Source organism: Pristis pectinata, chromosome 6 (assembly GCF_009764475.1).
Source record: "Pristis pectinata isolate sPriPec2 chromosome 6, sPriPec2.1.pri, whole genome shotgun sequence".
In the NCBI taxonomy this organism is placed as follows: domain Eukaryota; kingdom Metazoa; phylum Chordata; class Chondrichthyes; order Rhinopristiformes; family Pristidae; genus Pristis; species Pristis pectinata.
The window spans coordinates 99717220-99735374 of record NC_067410.1 but is presented as its reverse complement, the minus strand read 5'-3'; the positions used below and the strand labels follow the sequence as shown (position 1 = coordinate 99735374).

Here is an 18155-nt window from a genome sequence, read left to right as displayed (position 1 = left end):
CTGGCCCATAACTAAGAAATCCAAATCAACCACTGCTCTATCATTACTCACAAATCAGAAGTTGGTGAAAAATGTCATCATTAATGCAATGGCAACATTTCCCAATAGCCTACTTACCAATTCCTCCAAGTGCACTTAGCCCCAGACTTCACTACAGTCTTGGCCCAAACATGGACAAACCATTCCCTCCAATGAAATCTGGTAAGGCAAGCTGATAAAGGCATCATTTGACATTGAGCACTGAGAAAACAGAAATTAAAACTTAGGGGAATTAGTTTCAAGAGGTGTACAAGATGCAGGAGATGGGAAAAAAATAGTCTGATAGCCAAAGGCATACAAAACTAACAAAAATGATTTTCATTATTTGAAGGCAATAATCTCAGCCCCAGGTCATGGCTGTGCAAGTTCATCTGGGCAGCGCCATCAGTTCAGTGACTTCAGCTGTTTCATTAATGATCCTGCCTCCATCTGGTCAGAAGTGCAGGTGCTCAGTAATGATTCCAGAAATATTCCATTCTCAGTCTCAACTGTTCAGTAAAATGCAGGCAATAGCTGCATAGAGCTTGATTCAGTCCAAGTAACACTCACCTACAAACATGGCAAGCAATCAAATATACCCCAGCGCTGGCATCCCAAGGACCACCATAAACAGAACGGGATCAAATCTCTTCATCAGAAGCTCACAGGGAAAGTCATGCTACATCTGCCATCAAGCATCTTCTACCTCACCTGTGAGGGTGTTTGCCAACCCCTCACTAGCCTCACCTGACATCCAAGAACCCAGAACGAGACTGGACATGTCATTCTCAAACTCAATGGATTGCCTAAGAGAGTTCATCAAACACAAAGTTCACACTTTGAGGAACCAAAGATTGGCAATTTCCCCAACTTCCGGAGATCAGAAAAACAAATTAACTTAGATCAGGCATTTAGTCAGGCACTAGTGCTGAGTAAAACCAAGCAAAACTTCCCACAGAAAGACTTTGTTTTTAAAAACATGAGTAATATAAGATTACAGTGGAGGATTCAGTGGAGATAATAGTGAACATTTTTCAAAAATTCCAAAAGCAGTCACTGGTGACAAAAACTGGGACAAAGATGACCAAGTACAAAATATGAATGGGGATAGGAATGCAAATGTTTTTATTTCAGCAAAACACTCGCAGGATTACCAAATGCACATGGGCAAAGATTAAAACCAGAGATGGAAAAATCTCATATCTTTAAGGTAGCTGTCACTCCCAAACCACTGCACAACACTATTATGCCAAATATCTTAAACTAAATGCATTTTCTGACCTCAATCTTATCCAATGGAGAAAAATAACACAACACAAAAAACTAACTACAAACCTCCTGTTAGCTGATCAGAGTTGTAGTAGAGCTGCCAATTAGAGGCCTAGGTATCACCAGTTAATTATGCCAGGCTATACATTTACTTGCTACATTTGTGCACCTCCTGGTGGCAAACTGAAAGAATCACATTGAAAGGTCTGGTGACCAATAACCTAGCATGAACATACTTTCAAATTTACATTAATATATCCAAACAACAAAAAGAATTGCAGTTTGATGTAGCTACTGTTTGTTGGCAAGCAAACATCCCAAGTTAGCCAATTAACAACATATATTTGCAGTCAGAATACTGCAATTTAGATGCATAATCAGTTTGTTTTCTAAAGCCACTAAACAAAATAAAAAGGTTCAACAACAATATTTAGATCCATAAATTTCTCTCGTTTACAGAAAGCTAAATTGCAAAGGACTAAGAAACAATACAATTGATTAAACTGCAGCACAATTAAAATCTACATTTTTATTGCCTGCTTATGTCGTCTTGGGTCTTATGTTTGTAATTCACCAGGATTCTCCTTAATCAGTTTTGCAAAAAAGGTCAGGGTTCTCCAAAAGAAATTGACAATGATGGGGGCTAGCAAGATCAAGTTAGAATGTAGATACAATGGATTAATTTCATAATTATCAGATGCATTGCACTGGTTTCAATTAGAACATGAATTCAGCAAGTGTAGTCCACTCAGTCACCTCAATTAAAAAAAACTGTACAAAATATTTTGACAAGTTATCAACAAGCATCTTCATCTGGTTTATGATGTGCAAAGAAACATGGCATTCAAGGAGGAATATGGAACTTTTACACAGTTCTAATGTAAAGAATATAGCAATTTTTTCTTGACACAATGAATTCACCACATTGCTTAAAGTGATTAAAATGTCAAAGAGCAGTTAAAGTAAAAACAAAAATACGCAGTTCTCTCAGAATGTTAAAAGAAAAACTGAGGTTTTACATTCAGTATCTTTGACAAAGCTGCCTATTATCTCTGGTCTTGCTGCTTTTCTGCTTCCTCTTCAGATGTACAGCATCAAGTCTTCAGCATTGATCTTCCTGAAGTTCATGGGCTTCTTGCCATTCAGCTCAAATAAACCTTCTCAAGCAAGTGACTCCCTCTGCACAAAATGCTTATCACTTTTGGTCTTTGTAACCAGAAGTGATCAATGCAAAATGAAAAAGAGATTAACAACCATAGCATTTTGATATACTGAAGTTCCAATTCAGAGTACTCTGGAAAGATTGGCTTGCTCTACAGCATTCCTGTTCCTCAAGCCACTCAAGACTGCTTGATGTGCCATTTTAAAATGCAGCCTAGAAGAAACAAGGAAAATCTGCTTCAGGCAAAGTGCCTCACTTCTGTGTCAACAGTGTTTTATGGTGTAATGCCCAAAAAAGCTGCACGTTAAGATACCAAGAGTTGAATAGCTCAAACATTATTGCATTTACTTTATTATAAAACAAGAAATTATGTAACTTTCTGTACTGATTTTTATTCAACTCTCATTGAATGTTAAAAATTACAAAAGGATAACACTTCTGCTTCAGGCTTCCTCATACACCTCTGCAAATACAATACTGCTACTGCTGGTGGAAGAGACATACAAGGATCCTCATGAGAAATCTAACATAAAGGGGTCTGTCTTTACACAATCTACAAACAGGGAGTTTAGGGATTGATGAAGCCAAAGCACTATAGAAGTCAAATTCTTTCATATACAAAAAAGCACACAGATCGACTGGAGTTGAATATTCATAATGAATGTATGTGCATTCAAAAAAAAAGCCAGGAATGATATTCCTCAGTTTGTTTCAGGCACGGGACAAAACTAAAATTACAGAAAAAAGGTGATGGACAGTTCACTAGTGTTTGCTCTTCTTGGATTTCTTGTGTGATCGATGTGGAGATCTGGACTGGGATCTAGATTTCTTTGAAGATTTTCTGGGAGTCCTAGAACGAGATCTTTTGGACCTTTTCGGAGTCCTCGAGCCAGATCGCGATCTGCACAAAATTGTAAAACAAAAATCACTTAAGACACACGCAACCAGAAAGTTTAACTGGAGTGAGCAGTAGACTTTAAAAGTGCACAGGAGTCAGAGTCAGCTGTATAACACAGAAACAAGCCTTTGGCCCATTATGTCCATGCCTACCTTTTTGCCCACCTGTACTAATCCCATTTGCCTATATTAGGTTCCTAACTTTCTGTGCCTTGCCTATTTAAAGTGCCTGTCTGAATGTCTCTTAAACATTGTATCAAACTTCACCACCTCTAGTAGAGAGAGTTCTAGATATCAACCACTCTGTAATAGAAAACTATTCCTTAAAATTTCCTTTAAAATTTCTTCCTCTCTCTTTAAACCCATGCCCTCTTATTTTTGATATCCCTACCATGGGAAAAACTTTCTATCTACCTTATAACGTCCCTTGTATATGCCTTTTATAATTTTATGTACCATTATCAGGTCACCTATAGGCCTCCTTTGCTCCAGGGAAAACAAACACAGCCTGTCCAGTCTCTCCACATTAAAGTCCTCCAGTCCAGGCCATATCCTGATGAATCACCTCTGTACTCTCTCCAGTGTAACACTATCCTTCCTGTGACCTCAACAGCACACGATACTTCAGGTGTGTTCTAACCAGTGTTTTCTAAAGTTTCACCATAACATCCCAGCTTTTATATTCTGTGCCCTAATCTATGAAGGCAAGCATGCCACCTTCACTACCCTATATACCTGTGGTGCCACTTTCAGGGAACTATGGACCTAAGCCCAAGGTCATTCTGTTCTTCAACATTCCTCAGTACCCTGCTTTGTTTTACCCCCTATTTGACTTCCCAAAATGCATTGTTGGGATTAAATGGATGTTAAAATACAACAAATGAGACACTGGTTAAATGACTTGAGGGACAATTAGTATCATAATGACATACAGTATCATCTTAAAACCTTGCATTTGCATAGATCTTTAACGTAAATAATCAAAATAGTTAGAAAAATTATGGAGAAACAATGATATAAATCACAGAAAAAAAGTGTTAGGTTATGTGATTACATAGTTGATCAGTGCAGCAAGTTCAATGCAGCAAGTGCAATAAATTGATGAGCTTATTTAGAAAATGAAAATTGAATCTCAAACTGAGTGAACCACAAAGTAACAATACACTTTAAACAAAAAAGGAATTTTTACAATGCTCAAGTCTTATTTACCAGTGAAAGGTATTAGAGATTTACCAGCAATCACAAGAGCAAATCTCATACTATATGTGCAGTCTTACCAAATCACCCAATTCAGTAAATGGAAGGGCCATACAAAAAGTCACAGGTTCAATACATACTGCTTCAATGTACATGTTTTATACTGGCATTGAAGTGCAAGTGCAAAATCTCCACTAACTCTGCTGAAAGCACATGCATCAACAGGATCAGATGGATGAAGGGATAGCCAATTCACACCCAGCACAAAAGTTCACAAGATAACAGCAGGGAGCAAACAGCTTTGGGAGCAGGGAAACAGCAAGTGACAAAAAGGGCAAAGGAATAGTACTAAATGTACATTAGCAAAAGAAACTGCTCGAATCTTATAGATCCAACTTAACTACAGGGAATGAGTTCAAGAGGTCTTGTTTTTGATTTTTAAATACATGTAAAATTGAGACCAATAGTTTGTAATAACAATAAGCCAAGGATTAAATTCAATCCCAGAATGGTTAAAGCTGTTTAGGAAGATCCAATCCATTTTTTCTATACAAAACACAGAAAACAAATTGGTGACTGATCAGTTTATGAACTCCAGTGCCACTTGACCCAGTAAAGCAGACTTTGAAGACCCCAGTCTCGTGGCGTCAGAACAAACATGGGCAGGGAAAACCACTTGATTGTCACTTATTCCTCCCTCAGCTGAAAAATCAGTGCTTCTCCATGTTGAACAACAATGAAGGTAGAAAAGGCACAGGATGTAGTCTGGGTTGGACACTTCAAGAGTATCTTCATTGCACCAGTATAGACTGAGCTGCCAAGTCCTAAAGGACACAGCTGCCAGAGCAGTTCTGCAACAGGTAATGAGTAAACCAGCCTGAAGGATAAGCCCACATGACTTCATCTGCACAATCAACCTATGCCATTTACCCACAATAGCTTTGCTGGAAATGGCCTATGTACTATCTTCATGGAGACAAAACCCCATCTTCACACCAAGGACACAATGGTTGTCCATAGCAATAATCATGCTAAATGGGATAGGTTCAGCACAGATCTGAGAGATCAAAAACTGGGCATTTGTTAGGCATTGTAGACCATTAGGAGCAACAGAAATGTATACCAGAACATTTAATAACCGCACGCATATCCCTCATTCTATTACAATAAAACCAGGGGACTAGCCATAGTTCAATGAATACACAAGGGCTGCTAGGAGCAGCTCCTCCAGGCATACTCAAAATGATGAGATGCCAGCCCTGTGAGGCCACAACACCAGACTACATACATGCTAAACAGCATGTAATAGACAGAGCTAAGTGATCTCATAACCAGTTACACATCAGATTGAACCTCTTCAGTCCTATCGTGTCTGGTCATGAAACATGGAGGACAATTAAACAGCTAATTGGAGGAGGCAATGCCAAGAACATCCCCACCTTCATCAATTGTGCAGCCATACACAAGTACAAAGACAAGGCTGAGGCACTCACAACCATGTTTAACCAGAGATACTGGATATGTGATCCTATTCAACTCCCTTCTGAGAATCCTCCATCACAGAAGCAAATCTTCAGTCAATTCAATCAATTCACATCATATGATATCAAGAAATAGCTGAGAGTACCGGACAAAACAAAGGCTATGGGACCAGGCAGCATATCAGCTGCAGAAATGACGACAGATCTAATCTGGCTAATTACTCCCCAGTCAGTTCACTTTCACCCGCAAAGTGATGGAAGGTGTCATCAACCATTTCACCGAGTGGTACTTACTCATCAAAAATCTACTCATTAATACCCAGTTTGGGTTTCGCCAAACCTGCTCCCTACATCACAGTGGCAATTCAAGTATAGACTGAAAGGTCCTTATTTGAAAATGTGGACTTTTCAAATATTTGAAAATATTTGAGAAGTCCAGTTCTGGTCGCCTCATTATAGGAAGGATGTGGAGGTGTTGGAAAGGGTGCAGAGGAGATTTACCAGGATGCTGCCTGGTTTAAAGAGTATACATTATGAGGAGAGACTAAGGGAGCTAGGGCTTTACTCTTTGGAGAAGAGGATGAGAGGAGACATGATAAAGGTATACAAAATATTAAAAGGAATAGATAGAGTGGACAGCCAGCACCTCTTTCCCAGGGCTCCAATGCTTAATACAAGGGGGCATAGCTTTAATGTAATGGGTGGGAAGTTCAAGGGAGATATCAGAGGAAGGTTTTTTACCCAGAGAGTGGTTGGTGCATGGAATGCACTGCCTGGGGCAGTGGTGGAGGCAGGTACATTGGTCAAATTCAAGAGATTACTAGATCAGCATATGGAGGAATTTAAAATAGAGGGATATGTGGGAGGAAGGGGTTAGATAGTCTTAGGTGAGGTTTAAAGGTCAGCACAACATTGTGGGCTGAAGGGCCTGTATTGTGCTGTACTGTTCTATGTTGTATAAAGTCAAGTTTTGAGAGGCCAGAGTGACCACTCTTGACATCAAGGCAGCACTCGACTAAGGGTGGCATCAAAAATCCAGGTAAAACTAAAGTCAATAAGTAGTGTTGAGAAAACATACCACCAGCTGGAGTTGTACCACATGGAGGTCAATCATCGCAGCCCCAGGACATCACTGCAGGAGCTGCTCAGGACAATATCCTCTGCCCAACTGTCTTTAATTGCTTCATCAATGAATTTCCTTCTATCTTAAGATCAGAAATGGACATGTACCCTGAAGATTGCATAATGTTCAGTTCCATTTGCTGTCAGCAAATGAAGCAGTCCATGCTTGCATGCAGCAAGACATAGACACATTACAACATGGAGTGGCAAGCGCCAAGTAACATTCACACTACTGAAGTACCGGCCATCTCCAGTGAGAACAAATCTCATCACTTATCCTTGACATTCAATGGCCCCAATGTCTATAACCTGGGGTGCGGTGGGGGGGAGGGAGGGTGGGTGTGGGGATCATCATTGACCAGAAACTCAACTGACCAGCCATAAATACCATGGCTTCAAGAGCAGGTCAGAGGGTGGGTAAGCTGCAGCAAGTGACCCACCTCCTGTCAGCCCAAAAACTTTCCATTATCTGCAAGGCACACCAGCAGCCTGATGGAATACTCTCTGCTTGACTGGATGAGCTCAGCACCAATAATTCTCAAGGTAGTCAACACCATCCAGGACAAAGCAGTCTACTTGACTGGACCCCCATCCACTACCCCAATCATTCATTCCCTCCATCACCAGTGCACAGTGGCTGCAATGTGTACCATTTACAAATGCATTACTGTTATTTGACCAATCTATTCTGGCAGCAATTCTCAAACCTGCAATCTCTACCACCAAGGGCAACAGGCGCATGATTTGGCAATATAGCAGTGGTCCTTCATTATTAGATCAAAATTCCAAAACGCTCCACCCAACAGCACTGAGTGTACCTTCATCTGAGAACCACTGCCTCACCATCTTGTTAGTGGCATTAAATGATTGTTAATAAATATTGGCATTGAAAGCAACACCCAGATACAGTAAAAGAATTAATTAAAAAAAAAGGAATGAGCAGGGTGCCATAGGGAGGGGGAGGGAGGGAGGGAGGAACTTGTGTGGGGGAGGGGGAGGGAGGAACTTGTGTGGGGGAGAGGAAGGTCTTCTTCATTCCAAAAAAGAGTGAAATAAATTTCTTGATTTATTTCACTCTTTTTGTAATGAAATAAATCAAGAAATACAACAGGGCAATATTTCTTCATTTATTTCATTCCAAAAAGAGAAAATGACTTTTGCTGTCAGTTTACAGTAAAACTGCAGAGCAATGAATTGGTCACATTGGCCTGAATGTGAAATTACAGGTTAGAATTTTAAGGGGCTCTTTTGACATGCAAGAGTAGCAAATACAAAAAAAAAAATTCCATTTCCACTTCCCAATGCTCAGTACACCAATGAAGATTAAAATACAATGCAAAGAACATGGCTCCACACTAGGACCTACCTTTTGGACTTCTTATTTGTATCTCTAGGTGTGTCTTTATGCGCTGATCTAGTGTGTGGACTGTCTTTGGTACGCGATCTATCTGACCGTTCTGAACGCGGTGACGGTGATTTCACACGCCTGGCCACACGAGTTGGACTGACAGATGCACTGTGCTTCCTTTTCCTAAGGAAACATATCATGCATTAATAACTCAAAGTAGCTGCCCAGGCTTCATGTTTCAATTGTTTACTTTCGACCGAAGAATGTGTCAAACAGCAAATAATATAGCACTCAAAATATAATTAATGCAAGCAGCCCATGCTTCCACTGGAGTGGGTATAAACTGCAAATATATATGCATCCTTGTACATGGCTATTCAACACCACTCTCTCATTTATCCATTAAAGGACAGAAGAAAACTTGAGTAGATCCTTCAGCCCCCATACCCGCTCTGCCACTATGCAGAATCATTGCTAACCTTTTAACTCAAAAATCATCCGTTGACTCTTCCAAAAGATAAATTTCTCTCCATCTCCACAGTCCTCTTTAGTAGTAAATTGGGGTAGAATTTGTTAGGTGTGTACAGGAAGGATTGCTGACACAGTATGTAGACAGGCTGACTAGAGGAGAGGCCATGCTGGATCTGGTATTAGGCAATGAACCTGGTCAGATGAAAAGACTTTTCAGTGGGCGAGCATTTCAGGGATGGTGACCACAAATTCCTTACCTTTAGCAGAGCCATGGATAAAGATAGAAGCAGACATGGGAAAGTATTTAATTGCGGGAGGGCAAATTACGATGGTATTAGGCAAGAACTTGGGAGCGCAAACTGAGAACGGATGTTCTCTGGTAAATGCACCGCAGAAGTGTGGAGGTTGTTTAGGGACCACTTGCATGGGGTTCTAGATAGGTTTGTCCTGCTGAGCAAGGAAAGAATAGTAGGGTGAAGGAACCATGGTCAACAACAGAGGTGGAAGGTTTAGTCAAGAGGAAGGAGGAAGCACATTTAATGTTTAGGAATCAAAAATCAGATAGGGCTCTTGAGAGTTATAAAGGTAGCCAGGAAGGAGCTTAAGAAGGAACTTAGGAGAGATAGAAGGGGACATGAGAAGGCCTTGGCAAGTAGGGTTAAGGAAAACCCTTACGCGTTCTACACATATGTGAGGAACAAGAGGATGACTAGGGTGAGGATAGGACCACTTGGGCATAAAGGAGGGAAAAATGTGTCTGGAGGTGAAGGAAGTAGGGGAGGTCCTAAATGAATATTTTGCTTCAGTGTTCACCAGTGAGGGACTTAGACAAATGTGAGGTTAGCGTAGAACAGGCAAATGTGCTAGAGCATGTCCAGGTTAAGAAAGCAGTGTTGGAGCTACCCAAAAGCATCAGGATAGATAAATCCCTGGGTTCAGATAGGATATACGCCAGGTTACTATGGGAAGCGAGGGAAGAGATTACTGGAGCGTTAATGATCTTTTGAGTCCTCCCTGGCCACTGGAGTGGTACCGGAGGACTGCAAACATTATTCTGTAGCGGTTGCTACCGCGGAATAAAACAAGACTCTACTCGGAGGATTGCCAAACAGAACTCGTTTATTTTCCCGCCTTGTGCGGGCCCTTTAAGGGAGAAAAACTCCCGCCCAAAAAAACCGGCAATGACGTAAGTCCTACGTCATCAGGACTTTCCCGCGCGCGGGTTCTCCCCGTCGCTCGGAAAGACGAGGCCCGCCGCCATCTTGGGCCTCATCGCTCCGACGCCGCGCGACCCGACTGCCGAGCCGGTTCGCCCGACTAGACGGTGAGTCACCACAATTCCATTGTTCAAGGTAAAAGGGATAATCCTGGGAATTATAGACCAGCGAGTCTTATGTCAGCGGTGGGCAAACTATTGAAGAGGATTCTTAAGGGCAGGATTTATGAGAATTGAGAAGTTATAAGGGACAGTCAACATGACTTTGTAAAGGGCAGGTCGTACCTCACGAGCTTAGAGTTTTTTGAGGAGGTGACAAGACACATTGATGAAGGTAGTGCGATAGATGTGTTATATCTGGATGCTAGCAAGGCATTTGACAAAGTTCCCCATGGTATGTTCATTCAGAAAACCATGAGATGTGGGATCCATGGAAAATTGGCTGTGTTGACTTGAAATTAGCTTGCTCACAAGAATGCAGAGGGTGGTTGTAGAAAGGAAGTATTCGACCTGGAGGTCAGGGACTAGTGGTGTTCTGCAGGGATCTGTTCTGGGACCCCTGCTCTTTGTGATTTTTATAAACGATTTGGATGAGGAAACGGAAGGATGGGATGGTAAGTTTGCAAATGACATCAAGGTTGGTGATGTTGTAGATAGTGAAGAAGGTTGTCGTAGGTTGCAACGGGATTTAGACAGCCTGCAGAGCTGGGCAGAGAAGTGGTAGATGGAATTCAATCCAGAGAAGCGTTAAGTGATACGCTTTGGAAGAACGAACTTGAAGGCAGAGTACATGGTTAATGGCAGGATCCTTAGCAGTGAGGAGGAACAGAGAGATCTCAGGGTCCAAGTACACAGATCCCTCAAAGTTGCCCCACGAGTGGAGTGGATAGAGCAGTTAAGGAGGAGTATGGTGTGCTGACCTTCATTAGCTGAGGGCTTGAGTTCAAGAGCCGAGGAGGTAATGTTGCAGCTTTATAAGACTCTGTTAGACCACACTTTGAATATGGTGTCCAGTTCTGTTCACCATATCATAGGAAGGATGTGGAAGCTTTGGAGAAGGTGCAGAGGAGATTTACAAGGATGCTACCTGGGTTAGAGAGCATGTCTTAGGAGGAGAGATTGAGTGAGTTAGGGCTTTTCTCTTTGGAGCAATGGAGGATGAGAGGACACTTGACAGAGGCATACAAGATTATGAGAGGCATAGACAGAGTGGACAGCCAACATCTTTTCCCCAGGTTGGCAATGTCCAATACTAGGAGGTCACCCGTTTAAGGAAAGCAGAGGAAAGTTCAGAGAACATGTCAGAGGTAGGATTTGTTTAAGAGAGTGGTAGGTGCCTAGAAAGCACTGCTGGGGGTGGTGGTAGGGGCCGATACGATAGGGACAGTTAAGAGACTATAGGATAGGCACATGGATGAAAGAGGGCTATGGGAGAAGTAGAGAGGGGGATAGATTGAATGGGGATAAGGTTTACTGTATATAGGTTGGCACAACATTGTGGGCGGAAGGGCCCGTACTGTGCTGTACTGTTCTATGTTCTGAATTCCAAAGATTCTCTACCCAAGGGGGTGAAGAAATTTCTTCTCATTTTGAATGGCTGACTTATTTTAAGACTAACTCCTGGTTCTAAACACCCCATCATCAACCCTACTTCTAAACTATCAAGCCCCATACAAAATTTTCTATATTTCAATGCAATTTTCCCTGTTTTCCAACTGGCCCAGTATGCTCAATCTCTCAAGAGAAAATGCCCCTTCAGCCTTCAAATCCACCTTGTGAACCTTTGCTGTTCTCCCTCTACTAGAAGTACAGTACATCTTTCCTTAGTTAAGGAGAGCAGATCTGTACACAATATTCTAGGTATGGTTTTGCTAAGGCCTAACATAACTGGAGCATGATAACTATATTCTTGTACTCAAACCATTTTACAATAAAAGGCCAATGTACCAACAGCTATTTTATTTCCTCTCTATCTGCTTATTAGCTTCTGTGGATATATATACACAAGGACACCCAGATCCTTCTGAACACCAACATCTTCCACAATCTTACCATTAAAACATGCTTTGTCTACTTTTTAAAATCAATGTAGAGGACCCTAAATTATTTCCAAATGCCATGTCATCACCGATTTACATAATCCCATAGATCTTGCTGCATTTTCACAGCATTCTCTACAACCCTTTCTCCTGTCTCAATCTGTAGGAGACCTGCATTAAGTTTACTATCTTTTTTCCTTTGTTTACACGTCAGTAGAAGCTTTTGCAGTGTTTTTGTTTCTCACTAAATTACTCTGGGTTTTCTATTTTGTACTTCCTTACAAATGCCTTGACCCTCTTCTGTTGAATTCTGAAGCTTTCCCAATCCCAAGGCTTATTATTGTTTTTTTTAAAACAGCAACACAAGGTTTTCCCATTGATTTACTACCACCTTTAATTTCTCTTGATAGCCATGAATGAATTGCCTTTCCTGGCCGTTTTGCCTTGAGGGGGATGGCACACATTATACATAAAACTTTTAAACTGAATTAAACAATCCAAGTAAAATTATCTGAGCAAACTACCCCTTTAAGACCTTTCTTATGGTCACCCTCACTGCACTATACAATTCCAATGCAGTTCCAATCATCTTCTGGGTTTGGTTGACCATAGCGGGCAACATGACCTTCACAGACTGTTAATGAACCATACAGCACATAGTCAATTTTAAAGCCTGAAAGTTCTATTTGTAGGTCAAACAGATTGCAACTCAGTGTACAAGCACCTGAAGGTATTTCATATATATTCAGATAGCTCCCCGAACATCAGAGGATTTGAAAAATAAAAGATTTCTGAATTTTCTATAATGGGTGATTATTTTCATTGCTACACAGTAGTGAGACATCAGTTCTGTGATGGTGACATTTCTCCCCCGCTGGGCGGGCATTCAGCCTTTCTGAAGTTATTGGTATTGGTTTACTATTGTCACTTGCACCGAGGTACAGTGAAAAACTTGTCTTGCATACCGATCGTACAGGTCAATCCATTACACTGTTCATTGAGGTAGTACAGGGTAAAAACAATAACAGAAGACAGAGTAAAGTGTCACAGCTACAGAGGAAGTGCAGTGCAGGTATAGACAATAAGGTGCAAGCTCATAACAAGGTAGATTGCGAGGTCAAGAATCTATCTCATTGTATAAGGGAACCATTCAATAATAGTCTTATAAGTGGGATAGAAGCTGTCCTCGAGCCTGGTGGTAATGTGCCCTCAGGCTCCTGTATCTTCTGCCTGATGGGAGAGGGGAGAAGAAAGAATGACCTGGGTGGGTGTGGCCTTTGATTATGCTGGCTGCTTCACCAAGGCAGTGGGAGATATAAACAGAGCCCATGGAGGGGAGGCTGGTTTCTGTGATGTGATGTGCTGTGTCCACAACTCTCTTTTGTTTCTTACGATCCCTGGCAGAACAGTTGCTGTATCAAGCCATGATGCATCCAGACAGGATGCTTTCTATGGTGCATCAACACAAGTTGCTGAGTGTCAAAGAGGACATGCCAAATTTCTTTAGCCTCCTGAGGAAGCAGAGGCACTGGTGAGCTTTCTTGGCAGTGGCAGCTACATGGTTGGACCAGGACAGGCTATTGGCGATGTTCACTCTTAGGAACTTGAAGCTGTCAACCCTCTTGACCTCAGCACCATTGATGTAGACAGGTGCATGTACACCATCCCCTTTCCTGAAGTCAATAACCAGCTCTTTAGTTTTGTTGACATTGAGGGAAAGGTTGTTGTCATTGACACTATTCCACTAAACTCTCTGTCTCCTTCCTGTACTCCGACTCATTGCTATTTGAGATACGGCCACTACGGCGGTTATCATCTGCAAACTTGTAGATGGAGTTAGAGCACAATCTGGCCATGCTGTCATGAGTATACAGGGAGTAGAGTAGAGGGCTGAGGATGCAGTGCTGAGAATAATCGTGCTGGAGGTGTTGCTGCCTATCCTCACTGATTCCAGTCTTTTGGTCAGAAAGTCAAGAATCCAGTTGCAGAGGGAGGTGTTAAGTCCCAGGTCTCAGAGTTTGGTGATGAATTGCTTGGAATTAGGGTATTGAAGGTGGAGTTGTAGTCCATAAACAATAGTCTAACATAGATGTCTTTACTGTCCAGATGCTCCAGAGATGAGTATAGGGCCAGGGAGATGGCGTCCACTGTAGACCTGTTTCAGTAGCAGGCGAATTGCAGTGGGTTTAGGTTTTCTGGGAGGCTAGAGTTAAAGCATGCCACGACCAGCCTCTCGAAGCACTTCATGATGGTGGATGTCAGAACCGCCGGTCAGTAGACATTAAGGCACATTACCTTGTTTTTCTTAGCTACCAGGATGATAGTGGTCTTAAAACAGGTGGGAATCTCAGACTGAAACAGGGAGGAGGTTAAATATGTCTGCAAATACCCCTGCCAGCTGATCAGCACAATATCTGAGGGCATGGCCAGATGCTCCCCTCAAGTTCACTCTCTGTAAGATTGATCTTACGTCCTCGACGGCGACCATGGGTTCAGCTGCATTGGAGGGAGGCTGTCAGTGTGGGTGGTGACAAACCAATCCCCTCCTGTTCAAAACGTGCATAGAATGCATTAAGCTCATCAGGATAGGATGCACTGTTGTTGACTATGCTGCCAGACTTTGTTTTGTAGCCCGTTATAGCATGCAAGCCCTGCCACAACTGACAGCTAGGAGAGGGAGCTGTCAAGAGCACATCAGTACTTAGTGTCTACAGTACATTTCAAATTCTGTAAAACTATTTGGAGTGATGTATTACGTTTATCCATTTGTCTCTACATAGCAATAGCAGTGCACAATTTCCACTGCTACCCAAACCAAACCATGTTCCTTTTTGGTTACAGTTTGAAAATGAGAAAATTTAACAACCATGCCCCTCCACCAACTACGTATTTCAAAAGCATTAATATCTTAAACTCAAGTGGAATAATTACTGCTCCAACTGTGATTAAGCATCATTTCACTAATATGAAATCTCAGTCTATTTTAACTAAATTTTTAGTCTTCTTTGTTTGAATATATCATGAAGCTAACAATATGAAACTACAATAACAAAACTAGTAGTTAATCATACTTAAAGCTTAGTGACTTATAGCTGCCTTCACTTGCAACATGAACATTTTAGCATTTCTCCACCAAAATCAAAGTCTTATAAATACAAAAAACCATGAACTAAAAAAAAATCATGACAGTGACTCACTGAACAGACAGTAAATGCACCCTTGCTAGCACAGATCACACTCCAAAAATATATGAGGAAGAACAAATTAAAATGGTGTGATTTCAAGATGAGCATAATTTTTAGTAACAGCCAGTTGGGAACAATACCTCTCTTTGCCCGAAGGTGAGGAGGAGCTCTCTTTTTCTTTCCTATCTTTTACACGAAACTCTGATTTAATCACATCTTTCTCTTTGTCCTTTTTGTCACGCTCCCTTTCTCTTTCCAGTTCTTTCTCTTTCTCCTAAATGCAACACAAAATACTGAAGTTCAGGTCACAATATTAAGCTATTAAAGCATCATGGCACAAATAAGATAAACTATAAACACCACTAGACCAAGGGCGTAAACAAATTAACTGATAACAAGAATTTATTACTGGGGCACAAAACGTGAGGGGAGTAAATAGCTTTACAACGTAGCACAGTCAATTTATATTTTTAAAATAATTTATGTATGTTAAAGTTAAATCCGTAAATGAAATGCAAGAGTATCAGCAAACTGGCAACCCCACCATCTTAATTGATGATTACACTCAGTAGCTTGAAACAGCCACAAGCAAATCAAACTGAATTTAAATTTTAAGTTAATTAGACTTGCTGCACTTACCCGCTGAAGCAGTTTGTCTCGATAATGTTCTACTTGCTCTTGCATGGTCTGACCTGCCTTTTTAGGCCTTTTCCCAGATTCTAATTCATCCTGGAACTTCATTACTTTAAGCTGAAAAGGTCAATGTTTATTTTCAATGACAGTTATTTTTACAATTCAAAAGTCAATGCTCAAGAACTATTTTGCCAAAAAAATGGTCACAACACAAGAAATATCTGTACCTCTATTTCTCGAAGCTTTGCTCGCTTCTCTTCAGACATTTCTGAATATTTAAGAATAGGTTTGGGTTCTGTCATTTCTTCTTTTGCTGGGTTAGTAAAATAAAGCAATTCTTCTGATCTCGATATTTGATCATCAACATCATCATCATCTTCATCATCACTTTCCTTTAATGTACTGTCCCTGTTAATTACAAAACAATTTCCCATTGTAAGAACAGTCAAAAATCAATAATGTGGCTTAAATTCCAAGACCACCAGGAATTAATGATTTACGAATTCCTGCCCTTTACACAACTTAATTATAAGTTAATTTTGTTCAAAGCTATCACGTTGCAATGGATTTAAACAAGTTTTCACTTAGACTCCCATTGTAAACCTAGATACTTATCATGGTTGTACATACTATACTGAGAAGGCAAGCAGTAGAACTCACTTGTTGCAGAGAAAGCCAGCAAAGGTTTAGTTTAAAGCCAATACACACAAATTCATGCCTTATTACCTCAGATGCACCTAATTCAAAGTAAAACAAACACTAAAGCATTTGTACGTATACAATTTTCCTTAGACTTAATTGTGCAGCCTCGGCAAAATCATTAATATCTGCTGCATAGATACAACACATGCAGCACAAGTTGATGGCCTGAGTACAGTGCAATATCCAATTTGCTCCACTAATGAGGTTTTCATGAATCATTCATGACTTGTATCCTAACTTTTGAAATAAAACGCTATTCCTCCTGCTTGTGTATTCTGCATTACATCAAGTCAAAATAGCAACATACGCTGGTTGCTCATCTTCCTCCGATTCAGTTGGTTGGTCAAAGAGCTCCCACTTTGAAGTAGTAACAGCTGTAAGAAAAGCATGCAGTATTACTTAAGATAATAATTACCGATAAGTTCATTTTGCACTATTAGAGTTTAATATGAACACATCTGCCTAATGTATTAAACAATTAGCAGAAAATTTGATATGTTGAATTAAGAGTCTTTAGGAAAATTCCGTTAGTCAATGGCAGCTAGTTATGTTATAATGTGTTCATGTTAAAATCAAAACCAGTACAAGCTCAACATTAATAAACTGTCCATTTTCCTAAGTTAATTTTGTGTGTCCAGTAGAAAAATACCAGGTTAAAATTTATTTGAAACTTACCTTGAGATTCTAACTCTGCCTCATCTACTGCTTCCCATTTTGATGGAGCAACTTTAAAAACTGACTGAAACTTCTTGGAGTCTTCAAGGCCATCGACTAATAAAAGAAAGTTCATTTAGCAATCAAAAACACTATCAGATGAGACTTTCTAAATCAACAAGTTCTGACATAAAGCAAATGGCCCTTTCAGCTCTAAGAGACAATAGTATGTCATAAACTCATTTTATAACAGGTTGGTAGTAAACAGAGACTGGGCACAAGCATTGCCCAACCTCTTCCAATCCAGTCAATGCAAGCAGAGTTCTTTGTTGACACTTCTTGGAAAATAAATCAATAATCTCTGTTCAGAAATGAGATGGAAATTAAGAAAAGTCAGCATTTGCCAAGCTTTTAAATGTACACTGCAAAATTATGTGAACAGATGTTTTAAATCAATAATTGTGCACCTATAAGCTCTACCACTAAAGACAAAAGCAGCCATCACATGCTTACACCAACACCTGCAAGTCTCACACTATTCTGACTTGGGAATACACATTCCTTCTGGGTATAAACACTGGAACTTCCTACTTGTGAGAATATTTCACCAGAAGGAGCCAAGGCAAATTAAGGATAGGCAATAAAAGCCTGGTAATTACAGAGCTATGAGCCTAACATCAGTAGTAGCGACTTTATAAAACAGACCTCAGCTGGAGTACTGTGCGCAGTTCTGGTCACCACACTATCGGGAGGATGTGATA

At 40.7% G+C, this 18155-nt stretch overlaps 1 protein-coding gene across 2 annotated transcripts in view; it reads right to left on the bottom strand.

Annotated features, from left to right (window-relative positions):
- Window positions 1-1120: 1120 nt before the first annotated feature.
- u2surp (U2 snRNP-associated SURP domain containing) overlaps window positions 1121-18155 on the bottom strand; it is an 82391-nt gene continuing 65356 nt past the window's right edge. For both annotated transcript variants that reach the window (XM_052018969.1, XM_052018970.1), the window contains exons 22-28: window positions 17416-17511; window positions 17048-17114; window positions 16266-16446; window positions 16045-16155; window positions 15546-15679; window positions 8513-8677; window positions 1121-3350 (exon numbers count right to left, since the gene is read on the bottom strand). In XM_052018969.1, coding sequence (XP_051874929.1) covers window positions 3212-3350; window positions 8513-8677; window positions 15546-15679; window positions 16045-16155; window positions 16266-16446; window positions 17048-17114; window positions 17416-17511 — 893 coding nt within the window. In that variant the 3' untranslated portion in view covers window positions 1121-3211. The remainder of the gene's footprint in view (window positions 3351-8512; window positions 8678-15545; window positions 15680-16044; window positions 16156-16265; window positions 16447-17047; window positions 17115-17415; window positions 17512-18155) is intronic.